The 11,135-nt window shown below is 45.5% G+C and overlaps 1 protein-coding gene and 1 pseudogene across 3 annotated transcripts; one reads left to right on the top strand and one right to left on the bottom strand.

Annotated features, from left to right (window-relative positions):
* The first annotated feature begins 229 nt into the window (after window positions 1-229).
* LOC132005401 (large ribosomal subunit protein eL42-like) lies at window positions 230-739 on the top strand (annotated as a pseudogene).
* Window positions 740-1,399: 660 nt separating this feature from the next.
* On the bottom strand, window positions 1,400-10,392 carry LOC132005646 (binder of sperm protein homolog 2-like). Of its 3 annotated transcripts, none has more exons than XR_009400862.1 (5): window positions 10,227-10,392; window positions 6,276-6,308; window positions 3,943-4,083; window positions 3,557-3,704; window positions 1,400-1,477 (listed from the first exon to the last, which is right to left on the bottom strand). XR_009400862.1 is itself a non-coding variant. In XM_059383031.1 (5 exons), the coding sequence occupies exons 1-5, from the start codon at window positions 9,339-9,341 to the stop codon at window positions 1,471-1,473; spliced, it is 387 nt and encodes a 128-aa protein (XP_059239014.1). In that variant the 5' UTR covers window positions 9,342-9,353; the 3' UTR covers window positions 1,400-1,470. The 3 variants fall into 3 exon arrangements, 1 of the variants encoding a protein (XP_059239014.1); XR_009400861.1 differs by lacking the exon at window positions 10,227-10,392 and adding an exon at window positions 8,427-8,609; XM_059383031.1 differs by lacking the exon at window positions 10,227-10,392 and adding an exon at window positions 9,284-9,353.
* Between the last annotated feature and the right edge of the window lie 743 nt (window positions 10,393-11,135).

The following is an 11,135-nucleotide window of genomic DNA, read 5'->3' as shown; positions in this document are numbered from 1 at the left end:
TCAGTTACGTGAAGCATTTAGTTTGTGAAAATTCACCTGCCTCTACACACATCACCTATGTGCTTTATAAAATATACATATTAGTGGATAAATCAAATGTGGTATAGCCATAAAATGGAATATTACTTGGCCATAAAAAAGGAAGTGAACTATGGATATGTGTGCGACAAAATGGACGAGCTTCAGAAATGTTCTTCCAGCTTTCGGTGCTGATAGCCCTCTCGCAAACATGGTAAATGTTCCTAAACCCGCTGGACTTTTCTGCAAGAAGTGTGACAAGCATTAACCCCACAAAGTGACACAGTACAAGAAAGGCAAAGATTCTCTTTATGCCCAGGGAAAGTGACATTATGACAGGAAGCAGAGTGGCTATGGTGGGCAGACTAAGCTGATTTTCCGGAAAAAGGCTAACTCTATAAAGAATATTGTGCTGAGGGGTGCCTGGGTGGCTCAGTGGGTTAAAGCCTCTGCTTTCGGCTCAGGTCATGATCCCAGGGTCCTGGGATCGAGCCCCGCATCGGGCTCCCTGCTCCACAGAGGAGCCTGCTTTCCTTCTTCTCTCTGCCTACTTGTGATCTTTGTCTGTCAAATAAATTAAAAAAAAAAAAAGAATATTGTGCTGAGGTTTGAATGTGTTGAGCCCAATTGCAGATTTAAGAGAACGCTGGCTACTAAGAGATGCAAACATTTTGAACTGGGAGGAGATAAGAAGAAGAAGGGCCGAGTGATCCAGTTCTAAGTTTCATATTTTGTTATATTATGAAGACAATAAAACCTTGAAGTTATGTTCACTTCAAAAAATACAAACCCCAAAAACCACATTATTCTAAGAGAAAGAAGCCGGACACAAAAAGTCACGTATTGGATGATTCCACTTATATAAAACATCCAGAATGGGTCAATCCATAGTGACAGCAGAAGAAGACGAGTGGTGGCTGAGGGCTGGAGGAGAGGCGAGGGGGACTGTCTGCTTCATGGGTACGGGGTTTCCTTCTGGGGTGGTGAAAATGTTTTGGATCTCAGTAGAGGTGTTGTTTGTGCAACATCTCGATGAAGTTAAGTCCCATTAAATTGTTCACATTACAATGGGCAATTCTATGTCATAAATTTTGCCTCAAAAAAAAATTCAAAGTGTATATTATACTTCAAAAAGTCCATGAGCAGAAGCTTGAGTCTCTGAGAACTTACTTCACTTACCAAAGATCATACAGTTAGCCATTCAGCAGGATTTGGATCTGAAGGCAAGCTCTTCCCCACAAATGTCCCCCTGGCTCACCACCCCACCACGGTCAGTAGTGTACTGATTACCACTGAACACTATTCATGGCTTATTTTTTTTCAACAAAAGGAGTCATCCACAGGTTAGAGACACCAAATCTTTATTGTCATAATAATCAGGGAAATGATATATTCTGAGAGGCAGCTGATGAGTCCTATAACTTCTGTCTCCTCAAGGACACCAAGACTCATTTAGAGACTGTGGAAGAAAAACAGAGGTTTGGATAGTATCAGTTTATCACCCTTCAAGACAGAATGATCAGGTGCCTCTCTGATGGGAGATCTGGTCTACCCAGAACTAACTAGCATGAATAAGTAGAACAGGAGAAAGAGAGATGTGTTGTAAATCAGTGGCCATAGGAAGGCTTAAGACTTTCTCTCTCCCTTCGAAGTTCAGTATGCCACTATTGATCATTTTAGTTTCTTGATTATTTAACACAAATCACAGTTTTATTTGAACAGATTCACTAAATTGGTTATTTTCAGTGGTAAGAAAGTTAAAAACAGGCAGTCCTGTAATGTTGACAGAGGATAAATTGGAATAACCCCAAATGTAACACAGACCCTCGAGATGTACATACCCTTTGACCTTGTGATTCCGCTCAGTTAGTCTACTAATAACTTTTAAAAAGCCAACCCTCGCACACTCACTTAAAAAGCAATGTGGAAGGTAACCATTGAAGACAAACAAGTTATACTCTCATAGAATAGTATATCTGTATTTTGAAATTTGGTGAAAGCATGAAGAAAAGGGAGGTAGTTTTATGAATTCAGGTGGAAAAATCACCATAATGTGTATATTTAAATGAAGATCAAGTATCAAGTCACAGAACAAAAGAAACAGTATTACTCATTCATGTTTTAAAGGACCTTGAAATTGTTATCTTTGTGTAAATGCCTAGAATAAACCCAGAAGAGCATGTCCTGAGCGGTTGGTTGGATTTTCTGCCATGGAAGAGAGTAGGAAACAGAGGGATGTGAGTGGGACAGGGAAGGGGTAACGTTTTACCCATATTCACGTGCTGCCTCAATGTTGAAGTGAGCAAGAGTTCATGCATCACTTGTGTAAATCAAAATCGGAATTTAAAAAATAAAAGTCAGGGTGCTTGGGTGGCTCAGTTGGTTAAGCCTTCAGCTCAGGTCATGATCTCGATGGGCATATTCTCGATGTCTGTTTCCAGATCCATAAAAAGGCAATTTTGGTGGGGAGAGAGGTAATGAGTGGAAAGTTCATAACTGAGCCTATCGTAGGGGCTCATTTAATGGGAACAGCCAGTAAGTGGCTTGCACAAAGCCTCATTAAGATGATGGGATTTAGGGGCACCTGGGTGGCTCAGTGGGTTAAGCCGCTGCCTTCGGCTCAGGTCGTGATCTCAGGGTCCTGGGATCGAGTCCCGCGTCGGGCTCTCTGCTCAGTGGGGAGCCTGCTTCCTTCTCTCTCTCTGCCTGCCTCTCTGACTACTTGTGATCTCTGTCTGTCAAATAAATAAATAAACTATATAAAAAAAAAAGATGATGGGATTTAACACTGAGTTTGGGTATAATCTATTCCTTTGAGCCTTGTTTCCTCATTTCTCTGTGGGCATAAACACATGTCTGTAATCACTCCCTGAGGTCATCGTGAAGGTTGACTAAGACACTCTTTTACACTCAGTAAAAATCCTCACTGTAATTTAAGAGCATGGAGATGAGTGAGCTCTCTGTGGTCTGTCGACCAGGCTCTTCTCCTCGTGTTTTCTTTTTAATGGAAACTAGCCTCATTTTTTTGTCCTCACAGGGTCAAGGACAGGTTGCTCAATCCAGGGACCAGCAAGCTAGAGCCCAGAGGCCAAATTCAACGGACTGTCTGTTTTTATGACCCATGAGCTATTGGTTTTCTTATTTTTAAGTGAATTTTAGCTAAAAATGGAAGTCAAAAGGTGATTGAAACTTTGCGACCCCTGAAAATTATATGAGATTCAAATTTCAGGGTCTATAAATAAAGTTTTATTGGAACAGCCACGTTCATTTGTTTTTTATTGCCTGTGGCTACTTTTGTGCTACTGGGTAGAGTTGAGTATGTGAGAGACCATAAAACCTGCGAAGTCTAAAATACTTATGAATGGGCCTTTTACTGGAAATGTTTGCTGAGCCCCAATCTCATCCATTACTGGGTAATGTAAACCTCAACCTTCCCTTTTCATTAACCTAGAAAGTTCCCCACTTTAAGAGATTCCCCCCAACACAACACACACACACACACACACACACACACAGCCTTCTTAACCAGCCAACTCACCCAAAAGGAGAGCACTGCTTCCATTTCCCATCTTGGTTATAATTTTTTGTCAATGAGCACCAACTCCGATTCAAAACATAGCCATTCTTGGTGCATTCATAAAAGAGCTTTTTTCTGTAGAGGAAGGGGAAGGCACACTTGGGGGGATCTGCAGAGAAAGGAAGGAGCAGAAGCGGAAGTATGAACATGGCAAATTTTGGGATCAACCATCACTAAACTCAAAACCCGTGCTTTGTCTCCCACACCCAGCTCTTTTCAAAGTGGTCAACACAAGAGAACAGTCATTCGGACTCGGGTTTACCCAACATCAAAATCACACAGTCAGCTCCTATCAGTCGAATCTTGGATCCCTGGCATCCAAGACAGCCCGTCATAGCGACGCTCACCTTTCCCCGTGCAGTACCGCCATCTGCCTTGGAATTTCTTGTCAAGTGAGCACCAGTCATAATCGCTGTGGAGGGAGATGCAGTTGTAGTACATGGAGTCGCCATACATAAATGGAAAGACACACGTACTGTTAACAAACTCTGGAAGAAAAGAAACATGCCGGTGTGGGGCAAGCTTGCAAGGGGAACTGACTTTCTAACGTCCATCCCAACGATCCGCACTACACTCGCCCACCCGCTGCCCTGTGTCTGCATGGGGCTGGTCTCTCCTACTTGTCTTCCCTGTGCGTGGCACAAAATACCCATGAGCAGAGGACCCACACTTCATTTCCTAAGCCGAAATTCTGGAGTCTTTCTCATAGTCTCCTTTCTCCCTCTCTCTCAGAAAAGTAAAACTGTTAGCTTGCCAGAATTGGCTCCCACGTATCTCGCGAAGCTATCTACTTCTCTCTGCACTTTCATCACTACCGTAGCGTTGCATCTTGCCTTGACCATGACAATAACTTATTTCTGGAAGCTTCCAACCTATTTGTTCCATCCATCTCCACACTGCGGAGAGAAAGTCCATTCGCAAAGACCAGCCAATTAACAACCTATTAACACCAAACGGCTCTTAGAATCAGAAGCAGCATTGAAATGGCTCACAATACTCTGCTCGCTCTTGGACTTGAAGCCTCACCTTGGACTTTCCTTCCTGTGTTCTCTCTGCTCACCCCTTGTTAGGTGTCCTGAGGGTGCCGCCATCTTTCTTGCCTTGGGGATTTACCGAAGACTTTCTCTGCTTGGCAGGAAAACCACACACCCTTTGCCTGTTTAACCCTCTTCTTAGGTTCAGCCTAGATGTGAATCTCCATGGAACCTTCTGGAAAATCCAGACTGCGCTAGATCCACTTGTATTGCACTCTCATACAGGTTCCCATTCCTTTTAATTATTTAATGCATAATGACTTGTTCAGAGTCTTTCTCATTTGTCAGAAATGACCCCATGTATCTTATCCAAAGCTAGACCCGATATCAACTGATAGGGACTGGCACATGATAGAGACTTAATGAATAAATATTGGTTGACCCTTCATAAGCCTGAAGTAATTTTGACCCAGATTAATTTATTGCTATATGTTGTTTATATTTGCTATATGTTATTTATATTTTCATTATATATATTATATATATGTTATAATATATATTATATATTGCTATATGTTACTTATATTGCTATATGTTATTTAGATTTACTATTTAATAATATGTTATTTATTAACAATTATATTAGCACCTTTATTATGTTAATATTTAACCATGTTATTTGTCATTGTGAAATTTATCATTTAATATTTAAATCATTTAACAATTTGTATACCATTAGTAATTGTTATGCTTATGATTATTTAGTTATTATTATGTAGTTACAGAATATAGCTTACTCTCTGCTAGACGGATTGGACATAGTTTACAAGCAATAATGCACGCGATGATATCCCCACATCAGTCCTGTGAACTGGGTATTGTCATGAAACTCCTGCAAAGGTCAGCTTTGGTCCTCAGCATGCGATCCCTACACCCAGAGATGCTGCTGCCTGCCAACTGCCCTGAAAACAGCTTCCTTCTGACTCAAAAGCCAAGAGGATACGTTAGTTCAACCCTCAAACAAGTAATTGGTCACTGAAGCAATTAAGAAACCAACCAATTTTTTCTGACTCAAATGTCCCTTTCCCTGGCTTGACTACCCCACAAAGTGTTCCCACCTCTGCATTTCTCTCCCCAAACCCCCAATTTCATGTGTGTAGGTTAAAACTGAGTACCAGTCATGCACAGGTGGAAATGGGCCACTTCTTTCAAAAACTGAGACCCTGAGACAACGTTAGCTAACGTGAGCAGTTAAGAGTTCCATGACTCACTTTCTAACTTAAAAAGCAGATGCAGAAGATCACATGTAGGCTTCCATTTATATGAAATGTCCACAAATGACCAATCTCTAGAGACGGGAAGGAGACTGGTGGTTGCCTGTGCCTGGGGATGGGAATTTGGAGGCAGGTGACGGCAAATGGATACGAGAGGTCTTCTTGGGGGTGACGAACATGTTCTAGAACTGGATTGTGGTGATGTTTATATGCCTCTGTAGATTTACTAAAAAATCATTGAATGGTACACTTAAAATGGGTGAATTTTATCAATCTGGGATTTGGCTGTCATGACCAGGGAGGACCTTTACAGCTGGAAGAATAACAGAAGAGCAAAATGGTGGGAAGTACAAGGATCTCCAAGATCATGACATTGTTTTGTGGGTGAGGCTAACATTTGAGACACTAACAAATGAAGAGATGTCTTCTTACCTAGAACCGGTGGGTGCAAATGGGTAATCAATTCTGAAAGTGAAAAGAAATGAATAAAATTTAGACCCAGCTCCTAAAATACTCCATTCCTAGACTAATGACTATTAGAGATTTTATTTTTTATATTATTGTTATTATCATGATTTATTTCAGAGAGACTAAGAGAGTGGGGAAGGTCAGAGGGAGAAGCAGACCCCCTGCCGAGTGGGGAACCTAATTTGGGACTGGATCCTGGACTCTAGGATCATGACCTGAGCTGCTTAACCCACTGGGTCAAACAGGTGCCCGACTACTGACTATTAAAATACCTTGAAGTACATGTAGCCACTCTCCGAGGGTTGTTTTAGGTCAACTGAGGAGATGTCTCACATCCATCCAAGAAAGCCCCTTAACTTAACTCAGGTGTGAGCTCTGACTGTCCCCACGGTCTTTCTTGGAGTAAGTTCGAGGAAGTCTAGTGTCACCCAATCATTGGTTGAAATTCCACAAGTCTGAAGGTTGGAGGAAACGTTCTAGCTTTTGCCCACATGTCAACGTTTCAGGAAAACAACCTGTTTGCTCAGTGTGCCCTCAATGGTGATTTTGTTCTGTAGTGTTTCACTTCTTGGAAAATTTTGCTCTTGTATCATCCCTGAGTCCATTGTGGGGAGTAAGGTTAGACCATAAAAGCCAGGTTAGACCTTGCTAAAGACTAGAAGAGAAATACAAAGGTTTGTTACCCAATAACATTGACTAATGTCTGCTGCGCTGTTGCCATGTTCCAGCTGTTCTCCTCAGTTGACCTAAAAAAGCCCTTGGAGAGCTTCTCATTTGGAGCTCTCTCTTCCTCCTCATTCCCCCGAAAGTTTACAGATGAGAAAATAGGAACAGAGAGAGTCACATGACCACCAACTGGTAGGAACCAGGTCCAAAGTCAAGACGTCTGACTTCAGAGGCTGTATTCTGACCATGATATTGATGCCATCTTGGAATTGCCAAGTGCAAATGACCTGTGCAGGCAAGTGACTTACCTGTGCAATCCATGAACCTGACTTTGTCTCTGATACAACAATGCTCATTTGTAGGTTCACATGAGACTCTAACTCAGGAGTTGCTGTCTGGCACCAATGTTAGGTGATCGCAGCCCTGCTCTTCAGAAAGAAACTAACGTATCAACGATTTTGAAGGCATGGTTAAATAAATAGTCACTGGGGTAGTTTTCTAGGTGTCCACCTTCGTATTTAGTGCCTTATGCCAATTATCTACTTAACACTGGTTGCTTGCACGGCCCCTGAAAGATTGGGATTATTATTATATATTACATTTCTTGGTTACATATTGACAATGACATCCATTTTGTAGGTACACAAATGGAAGTGTAGAGAGGGAAATCACTGTCAAAGCCATAAAACTGAATAGGTAGGCGCTCCAGAAACCGAGCCTTTAAAATGATCCTGCCTCTGGGGGGTGTTGTTTCTGTCCCTGAAACCCTGCTGGGAGCTGCCACAAAGCTGAGCCCCCACTCTGGATGCTGGTGGTGAGTTAGGATACTTTTAGCATAAAACCATGGGTGCTGAAGTTTCTGCTTTGTTTGTCGCAGTGCTCTCGGCTTGCCACAGAACCACTAATGTTCGCCCACGTCTCATCCCTGCAGTCTGTAATCCCCACAGCCTTCTCATTTTACACGTGAAAGAGCAGAGAGACACTTTCACCCAAACATTGGCCACAGTCAAAAATGCGTGCGGCCTGGGCTCCTGACCACCTCGGTCTTCTGGTTCCAAGGAACGGGCTATTTCTTGCAGACGCCGGTTCCCCCAGAAAAGGTCCTTGCCATTCCCATCTACTGATATGGCGGAACCCCACCAGATCCTTACAGATCATCTGTCACTGTGCACACTGCGCCTCCGGCCAAACATGACTACTTTTTACCATTTGATAAATGGTTTTGACCCCTCCCACCGGGTCCTCCTGGTCCGCCTCCAGCTAATGATGCTGACTGAGGACCACAGATACTGACTGAGGACCTACAGTGTGTCCCCTGTGTTTTGAGAAAGGGAAAAACACAGCCGCCCGACGCCCGACACCGAAACCCTGGTCCTCCACCGCTCCCTGTGCCACAGATTACCAACCACGCCTGTGCCCTGGGTGGCTGCTGCTTCTTGACCTACTGACCAAATCTTCCTCCTCGAGCTGGTCTGTCTTCCCCCTCCCGGAGGGTTTGCCGACACCCAGACAGAATCCCCGCTCCCCCGCAGCATTCAACGGAGTCAGCCCCGGCTTCTCTGAACCAGCCCCCCAGATCTCTCAACCAGAGTCCAAACCCTGGAGCAGATTCCAGCACCCTGGGCTTGGGCAGCCCGGGGTGCCCCGCGCATGCGCAGTCTCCACGGCTCCGGAGCTGGGCCGGGTGGGGGGTGGTGGGAGTGGGAACCAACGCGGACCCCTCCGGCGTGGTGCAGGCAGGGCTCGTCCAGGGTTTTAATCCTTACTCCGGCGACGGCGACCTGAGATAAAGACCACTTGCTCTCTACTGAATTGATCTGTTTTCTGGGGAGGCAATTTATACGGTTCAAACAGCAACTGAGTGATAAAAGGGAGATCGTGAAAGAGAACTTTGCAAAGCAGCACGTGTTAAGTGTCCTCTTTCTCTTATTTCTGTTTATTTTTGTTTTTAAGTTGTGGTAAGAACATTCTGCGGCAGATCTCCCTTCTTAACACAGGTTTCAGTCCGCATTACAGTCCTGCCAACAGCGGGCAGACGGTCCTCAGCCTACACCCACGGAACAGCAAGCTCCCGGGCTCCCTTCTCCCCAGCCTTGGCGTGCACCCCTCCGCACGGTGTTTCTGGGAGTCTGACAATCTCAGACACTTGATACAAGCGGAGCCCCCTCACCCTTTATTTTGCACCAGCTGTTAATGCTGTAGGTCAAAGACCCCAGTGGAATCCGGTTCCTGCCCTGCTTACCGCAACCGTTGCATCCCAGGGGGTCTCCCCTTCCTGCGTGACCCCTGCTCCCTCCTTCACCCACCTGCTTTCAGCCCACCCACACAGACAGCCAGGGGTAGCCAGCTCACTGGACTCCTCATCACCTTCGTGCACCTGTAGACGGCCTGCCTCAGAGCCAGTGTCACCTCTGGTTTATACTCTCAGCGTCTGCCCCTCCCACGGGAGCTGCTCTCCCGGCACAGGGCACCCGGACTGACTCCACAGCAGGCTCTCAGCGCCCTAACTCGGGGTGGGGGGTGCATAGAAGAATCAGCAACATCCCCCTGAGAATGCACGTGCTGAGAGTGGGCTCCCTGCACCGGTTCCAGCCTCCTCACCTGCACACGAGTCAGAAATGCAACTCCTTCGCCCCCCCATCCCCTCCCCTATCCCCCCAGTGCCACAATGCTTAAGTTTGGGAACTCCGGCTCCAGCTCCGTAGCTTGCTTGATCTTTCCATATCCATTTTGTACCATTTATTCCCTTAATTACTGTTTTTCTTTTTTTAAAGATTTTATTTTTCTGTTTACTTTGGAAAGAGGGAGCGAGAGCAAGGGAGCGAGGGCACGGGAGTGGAAGGGAGGAGCAGAGGGAGAGAGAGAATCTCAGACCAACTCAGCACTGAGCCTGAGCCCGGAGCCTAGCGCAGGGATCGATCTCATGACCCTGAGATCTTGACCTGAGCCGAAAACAAGAGCCAGAAGCTTAATGACTGAGCCACCCAGGGACCCCACATAAAGGACAGATGCTTACCCAGTTCCCACGTGTGGGCGTGGCCCACGTTAGACCCCTCTCCCAGTCACCCCCATCCCCCTCTGGAGGGATCTGGGGGAAGAGGCCGGCACACTTTGCACGAGAGGCGAGGGATGGAAAGGTGAGTACCGGTAAAGGGGGCGGGGGTGTCCTGGTGGACCCCTAGGGCAATCCAAGATGAGGAACAAGACAAGCATCACCATGGCCGACTGTGGGGAAGGGAGGGCACTCACCTCACCCTTGCGCGTCCGTCTGTTTGAGCTAAGTTCTTCCCATGGTTACTTCACTCACTTGCTGCCCCTTTGTAAGCACTGGGGGACCGGCTACTGGTGAGAACCACATCTGCCTTTTCCAAACAGAGATGAGAAAATGGAACAGGAGAAACTTTGATAAAGGCACGAAGCCTGGAGAAGCTGCGTGTCCCCCACCTAGCATGTGGGGTTTGCTTTTTCCCCTTTTGCTATTTTGCTAAAAGGGATGGAGCGGAACACAGTCTCTGACCTCTCCTGCAGCCAGAGAGGTCAGCCGGTAGGTAGTCCTGGGAAGCAACAGCGCCGCCCCAGGCTGGGAGGAGTCTCACACAGCTCCATGTCCCAGTTTCCCTGGCTTGACAGCTGGGGAAACTGAGGCCAAAGTGGCAGAGCACAGGTTCACTCCAGGCAACCAGCTGAGTGGCTCTGGAGAGTTCTTTTTGTTCTCTGAGCCTGTACTCCAGATCTCTGAAATGTTGGGACTACATACATGCCATTGGAGAACCCAGTGAATATTCTTTCCCTCCCTCTCTTCTTTCCTTTTCTTTCCCTTCCTCCCTCCCTCCGTTCTCCTCCCTCCTCACTCTTCCTTCCTTCCTTCCTTTCTTCCATCCTTTCCTTTTTTCTTTCTTGAGTTAATCATTTTCCATCACACCATTGTTCCCAGTCCCTAACCATGACTGTTTCGGATGCTACAAACAAAATCAGTGGCAATGTGAGACCAGTTCTCCATTCCTCTTATTTAAATCAGTTAATGTTTGTGGCAGATACGGGAGTTTCTGCTGTCAGGGAAGAGACCATCTTTGGCTTTGATTTATTTCTCCCTTTTGGGGGGCAAATTTTATTGATTTTTATTTATTTATTTTTAAAGTGTTTCTTTTCTTTAAAAAA

Source organism: Mustela nigripes, chromosome 17 (assembly GCF_022355385.1).
Source record: "Mustela nigripes isolate SB6536 chromosome 17, MUSNIG.SB6536, whole genome shotgun sequence".
Taxonomy (NCBI): domain Eukaryota; kingdom Metazoa; phylum Chordata; class Mammalia; order Carnivora; family Mustelidae; genus Mustela; species Mustela nigripes.
Note: the sequence above shows the minus strand (reverse complement) of the source record. Positions and strands in the feature narration are given on the sequence as shown.

What these genes read in the sequence shown, in the direction of transcription:
- LOC132005646 (XM_059383031.1), bottom strand. Translation starts at nt 9,341, where the DNA reads ATGAGGAGTCCAGTGAGCTGGCTACCCCTGGCTGTCTGTGTGGGTGGG. An exon ending in TTTGCACCCACCGGTTCTAG is followed by an intron (nt 4,084 to 6,275) that starts GTAAGAAGACAT and finishes CTTTTCTTCCAG; the next exon opens with AGTTTGTTAACAGTACGTGT. An exon ending in GCGGTACTGCACGGGGAAAG is followed by an intron (nt 3,705 to 3,942) that starts GTGAGCGTCGCT and finishes CTTTCTCTGCAG; the next exon opens with ATCCCCCCAAGTGTGCCTTC.